This window comes from Prosopis cineraria, unplaced genomic scaffold (assembly GCF_029017545.1).
Source record: "Prosopis cineraria cultivar Desert tree isolate PC_DT_omini unplaced genomic scaffold, ASM2901754v1 PC13, whole genome shotgun sequence".
NCBI classification, from domain to species: Eukaryota; Viridiplantae; Streptophyta; class Magnoliopsida; order Fabales; family Fabaceae; genus Prosopis; species Prosopis cineraria.
The window spans coordinates 34,098,365-34,120,888 of record NW_026555344.1 but is presented as its reverse complement, the minus strand read 5'-3'; the positions used below and the strand labels follow the sequence as shown (position 1 = coordinate 34,120,888).

Below are 22,524 nucleotides of genomic sequence, written 5' to 3'. Positions count from 1 at the left end.
TCATATAATGTAAGTGAAATGAAAGTTGCAAATTCAGAGTGATATTATATTATTAATAAAAGTTATAAATTTTACCTATATCAATATTATTTTTTAAGTGACAGTAATTTATTTTCTCTACATAAAATGCTCTTGTTGGGGCTTGGCATGATAGAATTTGACTCTTGCCTGGTTTATTCCGAGATGCCCAAATGGCTAGGGCTGGGCTGGGCTGGCTGGATGGGGTGGGGTGTCCGGGCTGAGGCAATGTGAATAGTCCTCCAGCTCTAGCATAAAAACGGCGTCGTTTTGCTCACTAAACAAAGAAAAAAAAACTAATCGAACGGCCGAATCCTATCCTGCTCTCCGACGGCGAAGCTTTTCTTCTTCCTCCTTCTGCTCTCCTCGGCTCTGACGGCTAACTCTCTTCTTCCTCCAGCTCTCTGACGGCGTAGCTCGCGGACTCGTGCTACTGCGGCGCGTCTACTCTCTCCTCAACGGCTTCGTGAAGCTTCAAGCTCGCCGTCACTCTCCCTCTGTTAGGTAACTTTGGTTCATATCTCTCCCTCTGCCTCATTTTTTTTTTTAAAATTTTTCTTGGTTGTCTTTTATATTAGTTTGTGATGACGATGGAGTTAAGCGTGAGTTTGATGATCGAATATTTGTTCTGAGAGCTTTCAATCTCAGCAAACACACGCTGCAACTTTCAATTTGAACATGTGGGTTTTTTATTTAAATATTACTTTTTTTAACTAGCCAAATATAAATAATTTTGTATATTTTAGTTAATTTACATTATTTTATCCGTGATCACTTTGAACCCGAGTTGATCGGGCTTGTACAACTGACCTGAAGCCAGTGCCGCCATTGGTTCAAGGATCCGGTCTTTAATACCTTATTCATATATTATTTAGTTCTTTCATCGTTGTCTCTAGATTTCTCTAATCTTTTGAAAATCGAGGTAGGGCTTTCTGTTTTTGTTTGATTTAGAAGAGGGAAAAATAGACATGACAAAGTAGCCGATGGTTTTATGAGGAAAGGGGTAGTTTGATGTCATATTATAGTTTGTAAACCTATATGAAGTCCAATTTTTGTCATTCAGTGGTACTTGATTGCTTATGGTTTGTATGTTGAGTGTACTTAAATGATTATTACTGAGGATTTTTCTGATACAAATTTTGGACTTCAGTGGTACTTGATTGCTTATGGTTTGAGTAGGTATTTTTAACTTGGGTCCTTCTGAGGTCGGTTTGGCAAGATTGTAAAATTAGGATGAGCTTGTGTTGTGTTAATTGGGCACTCGTTTCATTTCAAATAGCATCTGACTTTCTATACATTTGTTGGTGCTTCAGTTGGACATTAGTTTTCGTGCATGATTCTTCTATCTATAATGGCCTACATATTTCCTTGTTGATCTTTTATGTTATAAGTGAATTTGTTATAATTTTTCCCAATTATATATTCTGTGTTATCTTTATGCAGGTTTAAAGGTTTCAATTGGGTGAATATGTCTGGTGAAGAGGAAGAAAATGCTGCAGAGCTTAAAATTGGTGATGGTAATCATGTTTTCTCTTGCTGTCACTTTCCAGTTTCAGCAACTTCTAACTTAACAGATTGCTTCATCAAGCTGCTTTGACTAAAGTAGAGTTTCGGCATGCCCTTGTAGTTATCTAGACATTCGTTGTTTGACACAGTGTGTTATAACTGAGAATATGATCTTCACCTACTTGCCATAGAGCTAGTTTGGGATGTTACATACTAAAGTTGAGTTGTCCATCTCCAGCTGAGTCAGTTCAAACCTGAAAGCTTTTGTATTTATTGCTCATTTTTCAATTCCTTGGAAATTTAATCATTCTACATCATAATCATAACCAAAGTTGAAGATTCTTTCTTTTTTTTTTTCTCCTGATTAAAAAATAGAAAAACCAAAGATAAACCTTTCTATCTTTTGTATTCGATTTGAGAAATTGTTCTCTATATCCCTTGGAGTGGAAATTTCTCAAATGGATGAAATCTGTCTTTCCTGGCATGCCTTATTTGGATAATGACATTGGATTTACATATCTTTGATCTATGGTGTGTTTGATCATGATCTATTGTGTGTTTGATCATGAGATTGGATTTACACGTCTCTGATGCTTGGTTTTATAACAGATGGCCTCTGTCTATTCAAATTTTGTGTTGTTAAAAGCATGTCCAAAATGCTAGGCAAAGCAAGGTTTGTTTTTAATGCATCAGATTCACATGCCAAGGAAGGAAGGAAAGAAGCCAAACAGTGAAACTAGATACATAAAAATGGAAAATTAGATTATGCAATGGGCTAGAGTGTGACAGTAAAGTCAAAGATGCTGGGCTCAGTGTCTAATGTGCTGAAGCAAGGTGCTGAGTAGGTCCAGCAGATTCATCCCCTCTCACATCATGAAAGGTGTTGCCTTTGATGAGGCACCACAAGGTGAGTGCCTTTTCACTCACCTTGGGTGCGTTACTTGTGAAATAATCAGCTTATAAGCCCAGGCCGGAGAACTCTAAAACTTGACCCGAAAAGTCCATCCCATCCTTTTATGGTTTATAGAGTTGGGTAAAATTCTTTAAGGGTTTTATGAAAAACAACAAGAACAAGTAGTCCTATCTTATTAGGTGAGGTCAGCTACATGGATTGCATTACATCATTGTGTTCTATCATTGATTAAGGTTTTAAGAATGTTGTTAACTAAAAGGTTTTGATCAACAATTTTTATAAGTGTCCTTTTTGGCCTTCCTCTTCCCTTTTTACAGGGCTCAAAATTATCTGTTCCACTTTCTTCTTTACCTGGTTTTATAAAATAACACCTAAAAAAAAAAATTGGGGACTGCTATTTGTTTACAGAAGCTAGTCTAGAACAGAAAGCGCTGTGCAGAGGAATCAAGAAAGATGTTCAAGAGTTGAAGGATACATTGATATGGATCCAATAACGAAAGAGAGGAAAGCAATGAGGTTTATGGATCTGAATCTGATGGTTTTAATTCAGATGACTAATTTGATAGACTATTAGACTTTTTTTTTCATGTCTTTAAATAATTTTTTTTTTAATGTAACTGGTGAATTTTGTCTATTTTTATTTTGTTAATGGGCCATGATTGTCATGGCTACTTCATTTATCTTTTTCTTTTTCTTTTTTTCAATTCCACATCTTTTCTTATTTTGGTACTTTGATTTAGTGAAGTTTGTGCTTTCGTGCTGCCTCTCCTCTAAGTTGTCTTAGAGGTTGAGCATCTTAAAGGGAGAAATGACGTTGTGGGTGACTTTCTGAAACCTTGGGGAAATTTTGACATTTAGGTATTACACAAAAAAACACATACAATATTACACAATGCACGTAGCTAAACAAACATCTAATAAGACAAATACATGCACCCACAACATACTTGATCACACACATGCACATCATCAGCAATCAAACATGTATGTAGATGCATGCCTGCATGAACACAGGTATATACATGGTGAGAGTAGAGATCCATTGACAATATCATTAATCGAAAATTAATCTTACACTATTAAAAAACTTTCTATCAGAAGAGTTTCTCACATTTTATTATCAATATTAATATAAAACATGAATATATCGCAAACACAATATTCATAAGCCATGAATTGTGCAACTTACTTCTTGGAGTCTGCATGGGTTGCACTAGTTCAAAAGTTCCTAAGATTGAGATCACGCTCATAAAATTTTATATCAATCAAGAGATGTTCTGAACCCCATCTAATTAGCTTAAAGTTTTACAAATGTAGGAACTATTGGCTAAACAATTTCTTGATATATTGCCCCCTCCCCTAAAATTAGGCATGCAATCAAATGTCTGATTGTTGTTTTAATGTTTCATTTGGGTGTGTCCTTTCACCTTCCGCGGCATTTAAAAATTGCTGAAATTCTTAATTTGTTTTTTAAAAGCTATATGATAGATAATTAATATATATCTTCGATTGAATGAAGTTGTTTCACAGCAGGATATCTTTATTATTGTGTCACATTTCATATTTGTCAGAGTTTTTGAAGGCAAAGTGCTTGATGAACTGTGAAGTTGCATTAATTCTTGAGCACAAGTATGAGCAGCTTCAGCAGACTTCTGAAGATCCTATGAATCAAGTTTCTCAGTGAGTATACCTACACCAAGTTTACTGTGTTTCATGAAAGGTCAGGAATAAGCTTCTTAAGGGAGCTATTCATTTTAGATCTCAGGGAAAGGCCATATATAGCTTGGCTTGCATCCAATTCCCCCAAGATATTTTCTTAACCACTGATGGAACTAAATGATCCATTGGAAAAGGGCATCTAAGTCACCCTTGAACTTTAATCATGTTAATGCTACATATCATGTCTTCTGACTTGTGTATCTGTAGCATGCCAATTGCCAATAGTAACAATTGACATCAAGAAAGATTGAGTTGCTGGTAGAAAGCTTTTTGGCACATTATATGGTAAACTGTTTTTCTCCTTTTCTCAGGGTATTTGAGAAATCATTGCAGTATGTGAAGCGCTTCAGCCGCTATAAAAATCCTGATGCTGTTAGACAAGTACGAGAGTATCCTTGAAAACTATGTTGAATCTGACTTACAGTTCTGTTCTGTCTGATACACGCACCTTTGATCAAATTATATTAGTGTCTATATCATTATTTGTTTTCACCATCCTTTTTTTTTTTTTTTTTTTGCATTCATATCCTGTCTGACTATCCTGTCATCTGGCTTGAATCTAAAATCTCCATCTTCAAATAATGTTGTCATTTGTCATATCAACAATTAACGACCAAGAAAATGTCCAGTATTTTTACCTTGAGTTCAATGATTATCGCATTCTTGTCTGTATCAGTTAGAGAATTTTAAATCTATGCTAGTCATTTGTTCATATGAAGTTAATAATGAAAATCTTGAAATTTCATATAAACATCTCAGTTGTGATCTTAACTGATATACAGAATTCTAAGTAGATATCAGTTGGCTGAGTTTGAGGTAATGAACCCTTTCCCTTCATAGGATTTGTTCAGAAAGAAAATTCTCATATTAAAATAAGGGAAATTTTAAATGTTTTGATTTAATGCAGCTGTGTGTCCTTGGAAATCTTTGCCCTGAAACAGTTGAGGAAGCTATTGCAATGGTGCCTTCCATTAAGGTAATTACCTTTTGCTTCCCCACCATCTTCCTGCTTCTACTTTCCTTAGAGCTCTTGTTGCTTTAATAATATGGTTCTTGAATCGTTTACAGGTGGCCTCCAGAGCCCTAGTAATATATTTTTGCTTTAATCAACCTGATTTGAAGTTGTTTCTACTTGAAATAGAATAAGCAAATAATATTTTATCCAGTCCATCATCTGATTGTGTAAAATGAAATATGCTGTCTCTGGAATTACTCATTAGTAGACTTATTTGCAGATTTTGCTAGAAGTGTAACTGCTAAATCTAAGTTTGTTGCTTACTACTTCATTCTTTTTACCTCCAGACAGAGAGGACGGTCTCAGGATGATGATGCGATTGAGAAAATGTTGAATGACCTGTCGCTTATCAAGAAATTTGAATAGATACCAGTCCAATTATCCCCAGAAGTTATAAACATTCTGTGTTGTGTAAGATTTTATGTATAATATGGTGAACCCCGGACTACGAACGAGGATGTTTTTGTAGTATTTATACCTATCTTGTGACTTCAACAAACATTTATGTATACTATGGTGAGGAATTCAAGGCTATCTTCCACTAAGACACAAATGATCGTCATTGGATTTAAGCTGCTACACAGGACAAAGTGCTGCTACATCTCATAACTCTGCATATCAGCTCTGTCACTGTCAGCATAGGGCTTATAGCAGAGAATGTAATATCTGGCTGAAGATTTATAAACATTGAGGAAGCACTTACTGCTACTGCTTCATCTCTTTCAATGATGTAGAACAGCAACTCTTTTTAGAAACGTTCATTGCATACTGATTGTCGTTCATTTCAACTCCAAAGATTTGGTTGTTAACAGAGCACAATGGTGATGTTTAATTTATGAACAGACCCTACCTAGTCAAATAAGGTTATTTGTTGTTGTTGTTGTTGTTGTTGTTGTTCATTGCATAGTGATCCTTCAATATTTATCCTTTCATGTTTCAGAGCTTCCTTACATTTTTGTTTTTTTTGAATGGGAATGGAATATCGCTGAACAAATATGTACAACATACAAGAGCAAAGAGGAAACAGATTAAGCAGCATGGTCGCTAGCGTTAACTAGCTTGCGCGTTTTAACGATGAGGAGTTTCATGTTCATCCATGAAGATTTGCCTATTCCTGTTTGTCCGGAGTTTCAAACAGAGGGTGCCGCATCCAAGTCTCCAATGCGTAGCCGTGAGCCATGAATTTAGGTTCTAGATAATCCACTCCTTGAAGGGTATGGTAAAGAATGTTGGTGATTCTACATGGGGCAGGACCAAATTCCAACAGGCGCAAGCGGTGGGGCAATGTCGGAGTATGTGGTTAATGTGATAGAAAATATGGCAAATGTTATTCTAGAAAAAAAATTGTTTTTACATTATTTAGTATTTTGTAAGTTTCCTTCTAAGAAAGGAAACCTGACTTGTTTTTATTTTTTTTTTTTTACTCTTTATATATTTTAAATCGCAAGTTGAGCTTTTCTTATAGGAAAAAAACCTCAAGCTTATATTTATTTTATGAATGAATGAATTGCTGAATTTTGTAATGTTTCTCAGCTCTGCGTCTCTCTCTCCTTCTACTCCCCCTATCTATTAGTTCTGCGTTCCATAAAACTGTTCTTGACGCAAGGTGAGAAAAATTAACTTGAGATGTTCCAAGTGTTCTTCTTTTGACTTGCTAAAAACTAGTATGTCATCAAAGTATACCATCAAAAACTTTCTCAAATATAAGCGAAGGAGGTGAGTCATTACTCTCATGAATGTACTTGGGGCATTTGATAACCCAAAAGACATGACAAGCCATTCAAACAACCCATCTTACGTTTTAAAAAGCAGTGTTCCACTCATCTCTAGGTCTAATCCTGATCTAATGATAATCACTTCTGAGGTCAATCTTTAAAACCAACTAGATCCAGACACTAAATCAAACATGTCCATCCAGACACTGCTTGTCTACACACATTCTCCATGAGCCGTCTTTCTTGGGGTTAAAAGAGCAAGTACTGCACAAGGACTTATACTATGTTAGATATAACCCTTTTTCCAACAATCCACTGACTTGTCGGTTAAGCTCTACTCTATCTTTAGGGTTCATCTTGTAGTGCGGTAGATTGGAGAGTTGTGAACCTGGAATGAAATCAATTGCATGTTTGATCTCTCTCATTGGTGGTAATTCAGATGGAAGCTCGTCGGGAGTGATATCCCGAAATTGTTGTAAGAGCTGTTGCACTTCCTCTAGCATTTCTGAAGTAGTAAGCAATTCGTTGCGAGATCTTGGATAACAAAAATAAACATGATCGTACTCTCTCTACTTCTTGTACAAATTGTTTTTCTGTCAGAAGATGCAAATTGTGGGTTTTGGGTTTGTGGCCCTTTGATTTACTTGAGACTTTTGCCTTCGTTGTCAGGCTTAGCAGGACGTAACAGGATCGTCTTGCCTCCATGCTTAAATGTATAGGTATTCTCACAACCATGATTGATAACATTGTAGTCATAAAGCCACGGTCGACGACCAAGTAAAATATGAGCAACATCCATTGGAAGAACATCACAATAATCTCTTCTTTATAGTCACCTAAGTGAAGAGGAACGCAACATTGTTGGGTGACTAGTAAAGAAGTTTTGTCGACCCATGCAACACGAAAGTGTTTAGGTGAGGTTCTGTCTTGAGATTGAGTCGGGCTACTCCTTAACTAGAAATAACGTTTCTAAAACTCCCTCCATCAATCACAAATTTGCAAGCTTTATCTCCACACTTCACAAAAGTATGGAAAATACTTGTTCGCTTTCATGAATCACTAGGTAGAGGGACAGATAGAATGCATCGCATAACTCCAACTCGACGTGTCTCACACCCATATTCATCAATGATGATGTCCTCATCGACATCTGAAGGACACTCACTGGATCTACGACAACGTCAGCATTTGCATTGTCTTCCTCACCTTCATATTGTGAGTCAATAACTAGAGTACGCTGTGGGCATTTCGATGCAATATGACCCTTTGAGTGACAACGAAAACACTTGACAAAGGAATTGTTATGGCGGGAAGCAGGAACTATAGCCTCACTAGGCTGCTTAAAAGTATTACCCCTTAACCCAATTGCTTGAGTAGGTGTAAAAAACGAGCTAGGCCTAGATGTAAGTGCTCCTGTTGGTCGTACAGATAGACTGTAAGTTCGTGCTTGTCTAAACTGATTGCTCTGCATATCAATACGCTTTGCAGATGAGTACTGTGACAGAGACTCTACTTTCAAAGTCTTATGATAAGCTTCTTCAAGAGACTCTAGAAAGTTTAACTTGAGCTCTTTTTGTATATATGGCTTGAGAACATTAACAAACTTGGTAATGGTGCGCCATTCCTCTTCATCCACGTCACATCTAATCATAAGGTCATCAAATTGAGAAATATACTCGGAAGCTGTGGAGATTTGCCTCAAATTAAGGTATTTGTCATATAGTTGACTCTTATAATGAGTCGGTACATATTTTTCTTTCAGCTTGGCCTTCATTTCATCCCACGTCTCAATCAGTAGATAACCTTGTCGCTCAATATTCCTTTGGACATTTTGCCAGTATTTCCTAACAGATCCCACGAGCTTCATCTTCGTAAATCAAACTCGCTGAATATCTCTCATGCCATACCATTCAAATAATCTTCCATGTTGGCTAACCAATCAGGAATGCACTAGGATTCAATCGTCCATCAAACTCAGGAGCTTCAACTTTAACCTTTTTGGTGATGTCATCAATATGTGTCCTTCTAAGGCCTTCTCTACTATTCCTATGGACTAACTGATATGGTCTATGATGTTGTTCTTCAGGCCCTTGCCCATCCCAAGTATCATCTATGTCATTAGAATGATGATTGGTAAACTCATGAGGAAATATTCTACTATGTCTTTCACCCATAGCTCTAGGGGAATGACCAATCCTAAGGGAATTACCTCTAAGTTGATTGCGGACTGAAAATTGTTCATTTTTAAGACTTGACTCTCCTCTAATGATAGGTCTTTCAAGTATCCCTTCAGTTGTTTTCCCTGTATCTTGTCTGTATGTCAACTGAATTGCACCCATTATCTCTTCAAATTTATTGTCCATGAATTCTTTAATTTCATCTAGCCGCTGGTCCACATATGCTCTTTGAGTCCTTTCAGATTCCTCAAGATGATTTTAGGTGATTTGGGAGTTATTAGCCATGGCAGATTTTAAGGCAGTAAGTTTTCTTGGTCTAATAAAGCTTGCTTATCATATAAATCACGAATGGTCATACAATGACAAAGATGGTATGGTAAAGTGCAAGTTTGGAGTGGATTTAATAACCTAAGGAAGAAAGGCCCCCAAGTTGCCCTCACCTAAATAGGTGAAGTCCCTTTTTAACAACACTAACCCTTTGAGAATTCAAAAAATTCCACAAGGATCGTATGCTAAATAGGTAACAACTCGAGTGAAGTCTTCACAGAAATCTTCGAAGGTTCAAAAACCTTTCAGGAAAACCGTTGGAAACTTCAACTAACCTAGGGTAATTTTTAGACACGGGTATAGGGCAGGATTGTGTGTGAGGTAGGTGTCTTAAGTTATATGAACACTGCTATTAAAAGTCACAAATTAACAACATAGTGATCAATGTAAATTTTCCTTTATATATATATATATATATATTTTTCAAAATATTAAAACACGATTAAAAAAAATAAAAATAAAATAAAAATTGCAATGCTCAAAGAAACCAAAGTACCACACAACAAAGATTTCAGAACTAGCTATAAATGAAAAACCTCCCTTTAAGAATCAAATAAGTCAGTTAAATGAGAGGGTCGTCGGCCTTACTAACATTGTTTTAGGAGCCCAAAACAAAAAGTTTTACCCCCAAATAAGTTTTAGATGATGACTTGCGCCCCTCAGCTCCTTCAGAGTGGAAGAAATTCTGCAAAAACACACAGAAAACACTGAAAATCACGTTCTGGCGGTGGACTATACAGACGGCACATGCGACAACATGTGAAGACCACGCGCAAAAGCTCCACCGGCGCGTGACAGCGCGTGTGGCTTTGGGCAGAGGTGGTTTTTTTAGTTTTGACCGGATTTTCCCTTCTGAGCACGATGGTAGCGTCCGTTTTTGGATCTGACGTCGAGAAATGTGATTCTAGGTGCTAGTAGCGTGAACAGGTTCCCTGAGAGTTTTCCTTCGATCTCCGGCCGCAAAAAACAGCCTAAGAACGTTCAGAGCCTTGCTTTGATACCAAGTTGATGTAAAACACACACTCACATTAATTTGAATAGAATAGGATAAGGGAGAAGAAACAGAATCAGAGAGTGAGCGGTGAAGGGGGAGCAAAAACAGAGGGGAGAGATGACAAAAAACAAAGAAAGCAGGGGAAGAGGAGTGGAACGCAGAACTGATAGATAGGGGGAGTAGAAGGAGAGAGATGCAGAGCTGAGAAACATTCACAAATTCAGCAATTCATTCATTCAAAATCTAAGAACTCCCTTACATGTGCTGCATGGTGACTTTCTATAGAAGCCACAATTAAGGTTTCCTTCTTATGAAGGAAACATAAAATGAAATAAAATATAAGCTTGAGGTTTCCTTACCTAAAAGAAAAGCTCAACTTGCAGATTTAAAATATATAAAGAGTAAAAAAAACAAAAGCAGGTCAAGTTTCCTTCCTTAGAAGGAAACTTACAAAATACTAAATAATGCAAAAACAATTATTTCTTTCTAGAATAACATTTGCCATATTTTCTATCACAATGTCTTTGGTGTCAACATTACAAGCAGAGCAGGAAGTATCTTTAGAAATTCTACCGCATTGTCTCAACATGATGAGCAGTCGGTTCTTCATCATTAACCAAAGAAAAGTTTAAATACATTGCAATCCAAGCCACTTCCAGATCCATTTCTAAAAAAACTTAGGTTCATTCCAGGTAAGCTCTTGTATGGTCGCAAATACACAAGCGATAGAGAATTCTCTATTCAGGTTGAGATTCCAATATCAGGTGTTAGGGTTGGTGCTGGTTGGTGGCAGAGCAATTGATGTGAGCTTGAGGTTGATATTTGATGGAAGGAGGCTTTGGAATAGTGACCATTTCCATTGACCAAATTCATTAATGTAGTCCTTAACAAGCTGTTGGAGGATAACATCAGGAATGTCGGCATATGTGAGGAACTTAAGAGGCCCCATATCACCAATCCAGTTGTCTTGCTAGAATTGGATTTTATTACCATTTCCCAGGCACCAGGTAGGTGCAATTTAGAATCAGGCCATACTTTAGCTATTCCATGCCAGAAATGAGAAGCAGATTGAGTGCGAAAGATGTACTGAGTACCTTTTGGCCAATTGTAATTAGAACGGAGTATGTACCCAAAATTTGTCCGGTCGATGAACCATATTGAATACACTCCAAATGAAGTTTCTGATGATTTTTTCAATTGTTTTGCAACAAGATGTTGGTAGAAGGGAAGTTTGCATTGCATAATAAGTGAGGGCACTAAGAGTGGCTTTTGCAAGAGTTATGTGTCCAGCAAGAGATAAAGTGTTGGCTTTCCAATAAGTGAGTTTCTGTTGGACTTTCTCGATGAGGTACCTGTATGTGTCTTTAGTTACTTTATGGTGGAGCAAGGGTACCCCTAGGTATTTACCAAGACAATCAGTTGATTTGAATTTAAGCAAATTGCATACCTGGCTTTGCTCTCTTATGGTTACATTTTTGGAGAAGTGTATCCTTGTTTTGCTTTGACTAACCAATTAACTAGAGGCACGACAAAATTCTACTGGCACATTTTACATCAGGAGTATCAGCTCCGTGGAGACCTCTCCAAAAAGAATCAAGTCATCGGTAACGAAGAGGTGAGATAATGGTGACCCTTTTCTCCTAATCATGATAGTGGCCCAGTTACTCTGTTAAACTTCTTTGATTTTTTTTAATTAAGAAAAGAAGGCAGGGCCCAAATGCAGAAAAATTAAGGGAATTTAGAGGAGTTTAATCTCATTGCACTAGATCCCTCAGAAATGGGGGAGCCGAGTCAAAGAGAGCTGAATTAGAAATGCCCAAACTTTGCCAGAGAGTCAGCTACCATGTTTTGTTCATGAGGAGCAAAGTTAACACTAACACTCTAGCTATAATTGAGTAGGTATTGGATCTCCAAGAAAACAAGGCTTCTACTATAATGGTGTTCAGAATAGTCATTAATTAAGTCCCTCAAATTTTTAGAGTCAGATTCAATAATGATTTTCTTGTAGCCCATGTCCTAAGTCAAATGAAGGCTCTTATAAACAGCCCGTTCTTCAACTTCAAAAGGGCTGCATTAACTAATAGATGTAGAGAAACTGACTATCCAAGTACCATCACTATCTCTGAGCACTCCTCTGCAACTAAGCTTGTCTGAATTAACAGTTATTGCACTATCAACATTAAATTTAAACCACGCTTGTGGAGGATGGTTCCATTTATCAGTTGAAGTATCAGCTTCATGAACATGAGATAGAGAACTCCTACTCATCATAAATGATTTCTACGTTTGAAGAATGTTTGCAGTAGGATCATTTGGTTTTTGGAAATCCTGTTGAAATAGTAAACAATTTCTCCATTTCCAAAGTTTCTAAATTGCAACATTCCAAATTGGGTTCTAATTAGAAGAAGCTCCGGTAATGAAGCCTTAAGATTGTAAGCAATCCAATCTTTCAAATTCAAGTCAAAGAAAGTAACTTGGTGATTAAGAGGTAATAACTTGCACCATATTTGCTGAGCATAAATGCAGTCCCTAACAACATGCAAAATATCCTCATCCGCTACCTCACACCAAGAACACATAGATGAGCACTCAGCCCATGAAGAGCACCACTTATTTGTAGGGAGTTTGTTGTGATAAGCTAGCCAAATGAATAGATGAATTCTCTCAGCCCCTTTCCATTTCCAAATTAATTTAGAGTTAGGATCAAATAAATTTGTAGGTGATTTTTCAATCATGTAATAGGCAATTTTCAAAGTGAAAGACCCATTACAGGTACCATTTCAAAGCATAATATTACCATCAACATTATGGGAAGGGGGAAAGTAGAGATAAGTTTAGAGAGAACCTCATTAGAAACAATGAAAGATAGATATGTAAAATCCCAGGTGCTAAAGCGTGTCCAATCTATTACCTTGGACTTTAATTCCTTCATTGAAAGTTGCCTAATCATCAAATCCTTGCTTTTTTGATCGGAAACAGCCACTGGTCCTCAAAGAAATAGATAGATTCTCCATCCATGAGTTGCCATCTAGTTCTTTCTTCAACTAAATCTTTATGCTGATAAATAAACTTCCATAGAGAAGAATCCCATTTAGTAGAATTCAACAACTTCTCCTCAAATTTGAGCACATATTTTTTCTATAGTAGATCAATCTAAAGGCCTTTATTACCAAAAACAAGATTTCAAGCAAGCCTTGTTCCACAAGCTTCATTAATGGAGGATAGTTTTTTGTACCCAAGGCCTAAGCTTTAGGAAGTGTCACTATATTCCAACTGATCAGGTGAAATCCCTTTGAATGAGAATTGCCCCAAATGAAATTTCTTTGTATTTTCTCTATCTCATTACAAATAGCAACAGGTACTTTAGTTATTTGTATAGGGTACAGAGGGATTGCACTTAGCACAAATTTACTCAGGCTAATTTGGCTTTCACTCTTTCAATAATATATCAAAACTTATTTCTTGGCCGTCTGTCATCTGAGAGAGAGAAGCCTAGATATCTGCCTATCTTTGCAAAGATTTTCATGCCTGCTATTCTTTTAATCCTACCTTTCATATCAGCATTGACATTTTTGGAAAAGTAAAGTGAAGATTTTGAAAAGTTCACTTTTTCTCCAGAGGCAGAGCAGAAATCCATAAGACATTTCATCATAATTAAGGCTTGTTTCTTCGTAGCCTCACTAAAGAGGAGTAAATCATCTGCAAACATCAAGTGGGAAATCAAAGGACCTTGTTTGGTAATGTGAATGGGTTGCCAATGGCCAGAATCAACCACATTATTAATAAGATGGGAGAGTCTATCCATACACAAAACAAACAAAAAGGGTGAAATTGGGTTTCCATGCTAAAGACCTCTTTGAAGGGTAAAGAAATTAGATTGATTCCCATTCCACAAAACATTAAAAGAGATAGTAGTAATGCAGTTCATGACTGAAGAGATAAAGTCAGAACTCATACTAGTTTCAAGTAGCACTTGTTGAAGAAAATCCCACCTTTTGCAATCATATGCCCTTTCAACATCAATTTTCATCACGAATAGGCCTGTTTTTCTCTTGTGTTTCTTCATAATGTGCAAAATTTCCTATCTAATAATAACATCATCCTAGATTTGATAGCTTGAAACAAAACTAGTTTGAAAATTGCTTGAGCTAATATTTCCATACAGAGCACAAATATATAAGGGAATAGGGAATCACCTTGGCAAATCCCTCCTGAAGAGGGAAAGCATTGGGAAGGTGTGCATTAGCATTGTGTTCAATCATCTTTTGAAAATGGCCTCTCTTTTTTTGGATAGAGCTAGGGATTAGGACTGGTCTTTTAAAAGTCTTGAGGCCAAAAAGTTTGAAAATGCATTAGAGTCATGTTTTTCGAAGCCCGGCATTGGGTCTAATGGTCTTCCTGCGGGCCTCAGCTCTTACTATATATATATATATATATATATATATGTATTAATTTAAATAACTAATACATGCATTTACAATTAATAAAATATTACAAATAAGATTAAGTCTAGAAAAATATATTAAAGAAAATCCACAACAAATATGCAACGCAGAGACATTTAAGCATCATCAGCAAAGATATTAAACCTGAAGAGCCTAAACATCCAAGTATCAACATCATTATCATCATTGGTGTTGTTTTTTCACTAGAAATTTACAAAAAAACAAAATTAATAGGATCTAAAAGAGCTGACCTTTTGTCCCATAGGGTTAATCCTTTGAAACCTGAAATTAAATTATAATCCCTAAAGTAGTTGCCCCATCCTCGTTAATTTTGAGTTTAAACAGGCTTGACTTGTTTTTTGGATTCTACTTTTAGCCTTGGCCTTTTTTTTTTTTCCCCCAATTGTGCTATTCCTCTTATATTAAACAATACATAAATCTAATAAAATTAACATAAGGAACGAATATGACAAATGACATAATTTGATTTGTTTTTTTTTTTGGCCAAAAATTTGATTAGTTGAAAAATGAAAATTAAAATAAAATATCGGCACAAAGTTAAGAAATATAAATGATATTTAAATTAGTTTCAGTCAAATTTGAACAAATGATTTTTTTTTTTACATTGATTTCTGTTTTAGCCAATAGCTTCAGTTGAAAAGAAAAAAAAAAAGAAAAACTCAATTATCAAATTTAGAGGATGAAATTATTTTTTTAAAAAAAAAGAGTGTTATTTTTGTTATCATAAGTATCATCAATTAATATATTATTATACAAGATATTGAAAACTATGGTGAATCATTATAATTATAAATAATTAATAATAATGTTTATTTTTCATATTCTTGCAAGAGGAAATACAGATGTAGAGTGACGAATAATTTTCTTGTTTCTATTTAAATCATTTGCATTGAAATAATATCACATCAACATATTATTTTGTACTATAAAAATGATTTTATAAGAAACTATTTGGTCATTATTCTTTTCAAGCTAGATTGAATATTCTCATTAATCCACAGGAAATTTATTGTATTATTGTATTTCAATAAAATTAGGTTTTCATCCAATTTCACTGGAGATATCTTATCAAGAAGACTAGTTTCTCAATATGATGAATGAGAGCCATCCACGTTGCCCTATGGAACAAGAATCTTCATAGAATGTTTATATAAAATTTTTGAGTGCTTGAATGAACTAATAAGTATAGTTTTAAGTTTGAATTTGTCCATTCTTTAAAAGGATTTGTCAATGCTCAGTTTGAATTGGTATTGTTTTTTTTTTTTTTTTTTGCCAACAATTTTATTAAATCACCTCAATTTAACGTCAAGCAGGCTTAGAATATCGATTACGCAAACAATAAAAAAAATATTTTCAAAATTTTCTGATAGCCATTTTCCTAAGCACATTTTCTGAGAATGGCCTGCTCCATGTGCTCATAAATTTTAATTAATATTATTGTCTATTCACCCAAAAAAATAAAATTAGGTTAAATTTAAGTAGTACATTGTTAATATTATTATACTTAAATTTACAATCTTTTTATAATTTAGTTTCATTATTTTTTTAAATTTCGTACCTTTTTTAGTTTTTAATGATTTGACATTGTTTTATTAGAGAAGGTATGACAAAGATAAAAAATCATATAAAATACTAATTATTATTAAATTAAAGAAAAAGTTAAAATAAAATTATAGGTGACGGGTGCCAAACGAGTTAATTAACAAAAATGTTCCGCCATGGCGGATGCTGCTGAGCTGCAGGTTAAGTGTCTCTTCGATCTTTTCCTCCGCTTCCGCAAACCTTCTTTTTCATCCAATTCATTCCGATCACAAATTCGCCTCTTTCACGTTGGAAAGAGATGAGTCTCCGCTCTATCTCCACCCACGTATAGGTACTCTCTCTCTTTTCGGTTCCCTTTTTAATCCTCTCCTTAATCCTGTGCTTCTATAACACTCTGAAGAAAATAGTGCTATTTAGTGGTCAACTAGTCCTGGATTTTACTATTACTTTTTACGAAGTTCGTGGGTTTTAATCATTCTGCTCAAAGAATGTTTCTTTTTTCCGGGTATAGATTTGAAGTGTTCTTTACCTGAGAGTTGAAATTAGTGAGTATGGCATCAAAACGGGAACGGGAGATTAATATTGCGTCGAAGGAGGAAGAAGAGCTTAACCTTGTGTCTGATTCTAAAAGGCAAAGATTGGTTGAGGAGTCTTCTCCCTCTCCTCCTCCTGTTTCCATTGCAAATCCTCTCTCAGGGTTGGCCAACAATTATGCTGATGTTGACGAAGACGAATATTATGACAGAAATAGTGTTCGTGAGAAGCTAAATGGTGACTCCAAGCGAAATGGGCGCGGATATGATGAAGATGCTGAGGATGAGGATGAGGAGGATTCATCTGAACAATTGAGTGTAAGGCACAACCGCCAGGTTGAGGTTCGGAGGGACTGCCCTTATCTTGATACTGTCAATAGACAGGTATTTAACTCATCTGTTGCATGGTGGGCAATGAACTTTGCTGGTTTGTGTTTGAGCCATGTACCATATATGGACTTAAATATTTGTTTTCGGTTCTTTCGGTTCTTCAGTATTGTTGGAAGATGGCTGTAACTATATTCATTGCTTGTAACATGGAGGTTCTAGTTCATTTTCCTCTCTGCTGAATTTTTTATTATTCACTCCTCGTGATTCTTTGCAGGTTTTGGATTTTGACTTTGAGAAGTTCTGTTCTGTGTCTCTTTCGAATTTAAATGTGTATGCATGTTTAGTTTGTGGGAAATATTACCAAGGAAGGGGGAAGAAGTCTCACGCCTATACTCATAGCCTAGAAGCAGGACACCATGTTTATATCAATCTTCGAACTGAGAAAGTTTATTGCCTTCCTGATGGATATGAAATTAATGATCCATCCTTAGATGACATTCGGCATGTTCTCAACCCAAGGTTAGTCTAATTTCTTTATTTTTTTATTTTGTAGCACTTGCTGCAGACAAATTTTTTTTTGGAACTTATCTCTCAAATCAACAAGTAATGGCTAGTGTTTTGAACAGCAATTATATTAGCAGATTTATTGTTGTCACAATTTTGACCTTTTGGCCCCTCCATTTGTAAATTTTTTTTTTGTCATGCGCACAAACCTTTCAATCTTCTGGTAACATTCTTGCTGCTTGATGCCCATTGGTTTTTCACTATTAGCTATGATGATTGAACCTTCATTTATTTGCTCCTATCATAAATAAATTGGAAACATTTAGAGCATTTTCTCTAACTTAGTTTATCACTTTTTGGTTATTGTTAGGATACCTGCTGGCTTCCTATTATTGTTGCGTTCTTGTAAATTTTCTTATGTATGCATGTAAACCTTTTGATCTTCTGGTAACATTCTTGTTGCTTGATGCTTATTGGTTAATCACTATTAAGTATGATGATTAAACCTTTATTTATTTCCTCCTATTCATGATTAAATTGAAAACATTTAAAACATTAACTTTAACCTAGTTTTATGGTTATTGTTAGGATACCTGCTGGCTTCCTGTTATTGTTGCATTTTTTATGTATGAAATGCTTGGACACTTTTGAGTTATTTTCTATTGTTCTCTATCTTTAGGTTCACTAGAGAACAAGTTGAACAACTTGACAAAAATAAGCAATGGTCTAGAGCACTTGATGGCTCTGATTACCTTCCCGGAATGGTATTTTCTTCATCTTTCTTATAAAAAAACTGGAATTTCATAATTTCTGTCTGGTTATTAAATGCTAGTTGCTTATATTTTGGCATTGATTAAATTTTTTAGGTGGGACTTAATAACATTAAGGAGACTGATTTTGTGAATGTGACAATTCAATCCTTGATGAGAGTGACTCCTTTGAGGAATTTTTTCCTTATCCCAGAAAACTATCAGCACAGCAAATCTCAACTTGTTCATCGATTTGGTGAACTCACCAGGAAGATCTGGCATCCACGGAACTTTAAAGGACAGGTTTGCTTCTGTTGTATTTGTAGTCATTGTAAAACTCATTCTGATATTTTAGCAGCTAACTTTTAAATGCTTGTGTCTGCAGGTTAGCCCGCATGAGTTCTTGCAGGCAGTGATGAAAGCCAGTAAAAAAAGATTTCGGATAGGTGCACAATCTGATCCAGTTGAGTTTATGTCCTGGCTTCTTAATACACTGCATGCAGATCTCAGAACCTCAAAGAAGAATAGTAGCATAATATACAAGTGTTTCCAGGTTCTTCTCTGATCCACTCTACTTGTTTATTTTTTACTGATATATTTTTTCTAGCTGTGACTGACTTGTGCTTGCAGGGTGAATTGGAGGTTGTAAAAGAAATTCCTAACAAACAAATCACTGACAAGAAAGAAAACAATGAGGAACAAAACCCCAACGACAAACTTTCAGATGGTGGAGCTGAGCGGGATGCTTTTGTCACAGAAACTTCCAAGATGCCATTTTTAATGCTAGGGTTGGACTTGCCACCACCTCCTCTATTCAAGGATGTGATGGAGAAAAATATAATACCGCAGGTGCTACCTCTATGATGTAGTTCTGTTACCTTGCCTCTGAAATTATGTAGTTTCTATTACTTACATTGATGATGCAGCTTCTGAGTGTCAATTTTGGATCTTGATAATTAGGTTGTGATATTGATATCTGACATTCATATAACATCACTACTTTCTGTTAAAATTAAGGGTGTGAATGTCAATATGAATATTTTGCGCCTTGATTGGTATGCTTGATCACATTGAGTGCCACTATGTGAAAAGCCAAAATGATAAGCTTGCGACGTGTTCTTGATGGAAGATTCTTACGAAGTTATGCCTTGTCTATTCTGTCTTCCCCTAATCTTGCCAGTTAACTTGATATTTAAAATTTGGCTGTGATGCATGCTAAATGATTAACAAGTGCACGTTTTTTATCACTGATCATGCATATGCAAAGTGACGCAGAACTATCTACTATTTCATCTCCATGTTGTGAAATTTCTTATACATGTGTTTATAAATCATCATCATTATCTTCCTACTTTGACAACCGAGCCATAGTTTTCGAATATGCATGATTCAAACATGGGATCCTTATTGTAAGTTTGCATCATAGAATATAGGCCTAGTGCTGTGGTCTAAATACTAGGGAAGTTTATGGATGTGACCAACCTTCAATCAGCATACAGACCCTGTCCTGGTCTATTTCCACTCAGATTGATTCTCATCAATGGCATGAAGTGTCAAAAAGGCATGCAAAATGCTATAGGCTTTGGTCTTTCCCCCCCCCCCCCCTTCTCTCTAACATATCTAATATGTTGTTTCTAGATCTGAAGAGAACATGAGGGCTGATATGGGTTTGGCTTATGTATTCAAGTTTCTTTTTCTGCCCCCCTCTCCTCTTTTCTACTAATTAGGTCTTGTTTCCAGGTTCCACTCTTCAACATATTAAAGAAGTTTGATGGGGATACTGTCACAGAGGTAGTCCGTCCTCATATAGCTAGAATGCGATATCGTGTAACCAGACTGCCGCCATACATTATTCTACACATGCGTCGATTTACAAAGAATAACTTTTTTGTGGAAAAGAATCCTACGTTGGGTGAGAATTTGTGTACATTGAAAGCAGTTATTAGTAATTTGTATCTGTGTACAGCATGCTTATTTCAAAGCTCAACATATGTTCACTCATTATTTCAGTTAATTTTCCTGTGAAGAACCTGGAATTAAAGGATTACATTCCCTTGACAACACCAAAGGAAAACGAGAAATTGAGATCTAAGTATGATCTAATAGCCAATGTTGTTCATGATGGCAAACCTGGTGAAGGATTCTACAGAGTATTCGTTCAGCGCAAATCAGAAGAACTATGGTAAGTTCTTGTCCATGACAAAGTGAAAGCAATCTAAATGGCTTTATAATATGAGCTTTTCTTATTTGGATTTGGTGCACAACGTCATTTGTATACTATCCAATAAAAACGTGCCATGTTAAATAATTGTAACTATAAATTGATTTTGTCATTGATTATGGTAGAGAGAGAAAATGGAAGAAATTATAGAGGCACTCTTCCAAAAATGAAGTCATTAAAAATAATGACATATAAGATTTTATTTAATTAAACTGATGCAATTTCATTGGCTAGAGTATAGGCGTCGACTCACAATAAAAAATTGTTTAGGTATGAGATGCAGGATTTGCACGTCTCAGAAACTCTTCCTCAAATGGTTGCACTCTCAGAGGCTTATATGCAGATATATGAGCAGCAGCAGTAACATTGATATATATATATATATATATATGGTCATTGCCTGGCCACTTGGTTCAGGGTTTTGAAGGTCCTTTGTTAGAATTCCATTCAGAAGATTAAATATCCTAATCCCAGTTTCTGCTTGTTGAAGATGTTTGGACATGAATAGGAACTTCAGCATTAAACTTGTAATTTGAATGCAGTGTTGTTGACTCCTTTATGTTGTAAAATCTGTTGCTTAGCTCCTGCTTTTGTAAACTTAGAATTGCACTTGAGCTGATAGTGTGCCTGGGTTACCAGGGAGACTAGTTAAATCCATTATAATTTTTTTAGTGGAACATTAATCTGCTCCATGTGGTTTAAATTGTGTAACATAACAAGGTGACATTCAAATTTTTGCAAAAATAAATGCATAAATGTTACAACAATCAACATTTTAATTATATCCTTAATATTACAATTGTTTCAAGGTTATTGTTTGGATCGAACTTACATGTGATAGTAACTATTTTTTAAAAAGTTGTAAAATCTTTTCTTTTGTTAAATATAACGTTGGTTAGGTTTGATGCACAGTAAAAAGCTATAGTAACATTGAAATGTTATTATCTTGATGGCGGTGGTTTTTTTTTGTTTAATTATTATTATATATCTGTTTAAAATTTAAAAATGTAAAAATATTTTAAAATTGATTTTTGTCGGCAAGGTTGTACTATTTATTTTAGTTTTTATATTGCATAGATGAATGTGCACATATTTTACATATTTTGTTGTTAAAACTTTTTCATTTCATCTACTCTTTGAAAGATTTTCGGGGGATAAAAATTGTTCACTTCTTAGCATACAATTTCTCTCAAATTCAAATTCTCTCCTTGTTCTCCCAATCATCTTCTAAATAATATAATTTCAATAAAAATATTTTTCCATGATAAATAATATTGAAATTATTTCCAACTGACTACAAAAATGAGCATAAATGATATACAGGTTTAGAATTTTCTTATAATTTTTTAGTTAAAATCCAGGAAAAAGCCATATGTTGAATGGGAATGAAACAACTCGCAAATTTTGCCGCAAATGGAGACAAATTTTTTTTTTTTTCCGAGGGGCATATTAATTTTAAGTCATAACACTATCAAATTTACATGTAAGTTAAGCAGATCAAGGACAGTTTGATTTGATTTCTATAAATGATGATTGGGTGCTATGCCTGAATTAAATTAGAATTTGGACGGTGTCCGAAATTTTATTTTCAATTAGATAACTTGGAGAAACAACAATTTACTCTACAAACAAATTTGGAGAAATTACAAGTTTTTTTTCCTTTTTTGAAAATGAAAGAAAATGTTAGAAGGCAAATAGGCAAATTCACCTTCATGCTGTAAAAAAAATTATTTACCACAACACCACAATTTTAACAATATTTACTTGGATGCTACAAATTAAAATTCGATCCAAT

The 22,524-nt window shown here is 35.3% G+C and overlaps 3 protein-coding genes across 3 annotated transcripts; 2 read left to right on the top strand and 1 right to left on the bottom strand.

The window, feature by feature from the left end:
• Positions 1–795: 795 nt before the first annotated feature.
• On the top strand, positions 796–5,537 carry LOC129290042 (DNA-directed RNA polymerase II subunit 4-like). Its single transcript, XM_054926759.1, has 8 exons — positions 796–940; positions 1,462–1,535; positions 4,009–4,117; positions 4,468–4,545; positions 4,939–4,972; positions 5,064–5,132; positions 5,225–5,277; positions 5,459–5,537. The coding sequence occupies exons 2-8, from the start codon at positions 1,487–1,489 to the stop codon at positions 5,535–5,537; spliced, it is 471 nt and encodes a 156-aa protein (XP_054782734.1). The 5' UTR covers positions 796–940; positions 1,462–1,486.
• A 1,630-nt stretch (positions 5,538–7,167) lies between these two features.
• LOC129290041 (uncharacterized) lies at positions 7,168–7,685 on the bottom strand. The gene is made up of 2 exons (XM_054926758.1): positions 7,531–7,685; positions 7,168–7,420 (listed from the first exon to the last, which is right to left on the bottom strand). The coding sequence occupies exons 1-2, from the start codon at positions 7,683–7,685 to the stop codon at positions 7,168–7,170; spliced, it is 408 nt and encodes a 135-aa protein (XP_054782733.1).
• An 8,888-nt stretch (positions 7,686–16,573) lies between these two features.
• On the top strand, positions 16,574–21,408 carry LOC129290459 (uncharacterized). The gene is made up of 10 exons (XM_054927232.1): positions 16,574–16,723; positions 16,904–17,309; positions 17,530–17,774; positions 18,439–18,523; positions 18,626–18,811; positions 18,894–19,061; positions 19,139–19,357; positions 20,249–20,420; positions 20,519–20,690; positions 21,000–21,408. Exons 2-10 carry the CDS (start codon positions 16,944–16,946, stop codon positions 21,091–21,093), a joined length of 1,707 nt encoding a protein of 568 aa, XP_054783207.1. The 5' UTR covers positions 16,574–16,723; positions 16,904–16,943; the 3' UTR covers positions 21,094–21,408.
• The last annotated feature ends 1,116 nt before the right edge of the window (positions 21,409–22,524 follow it).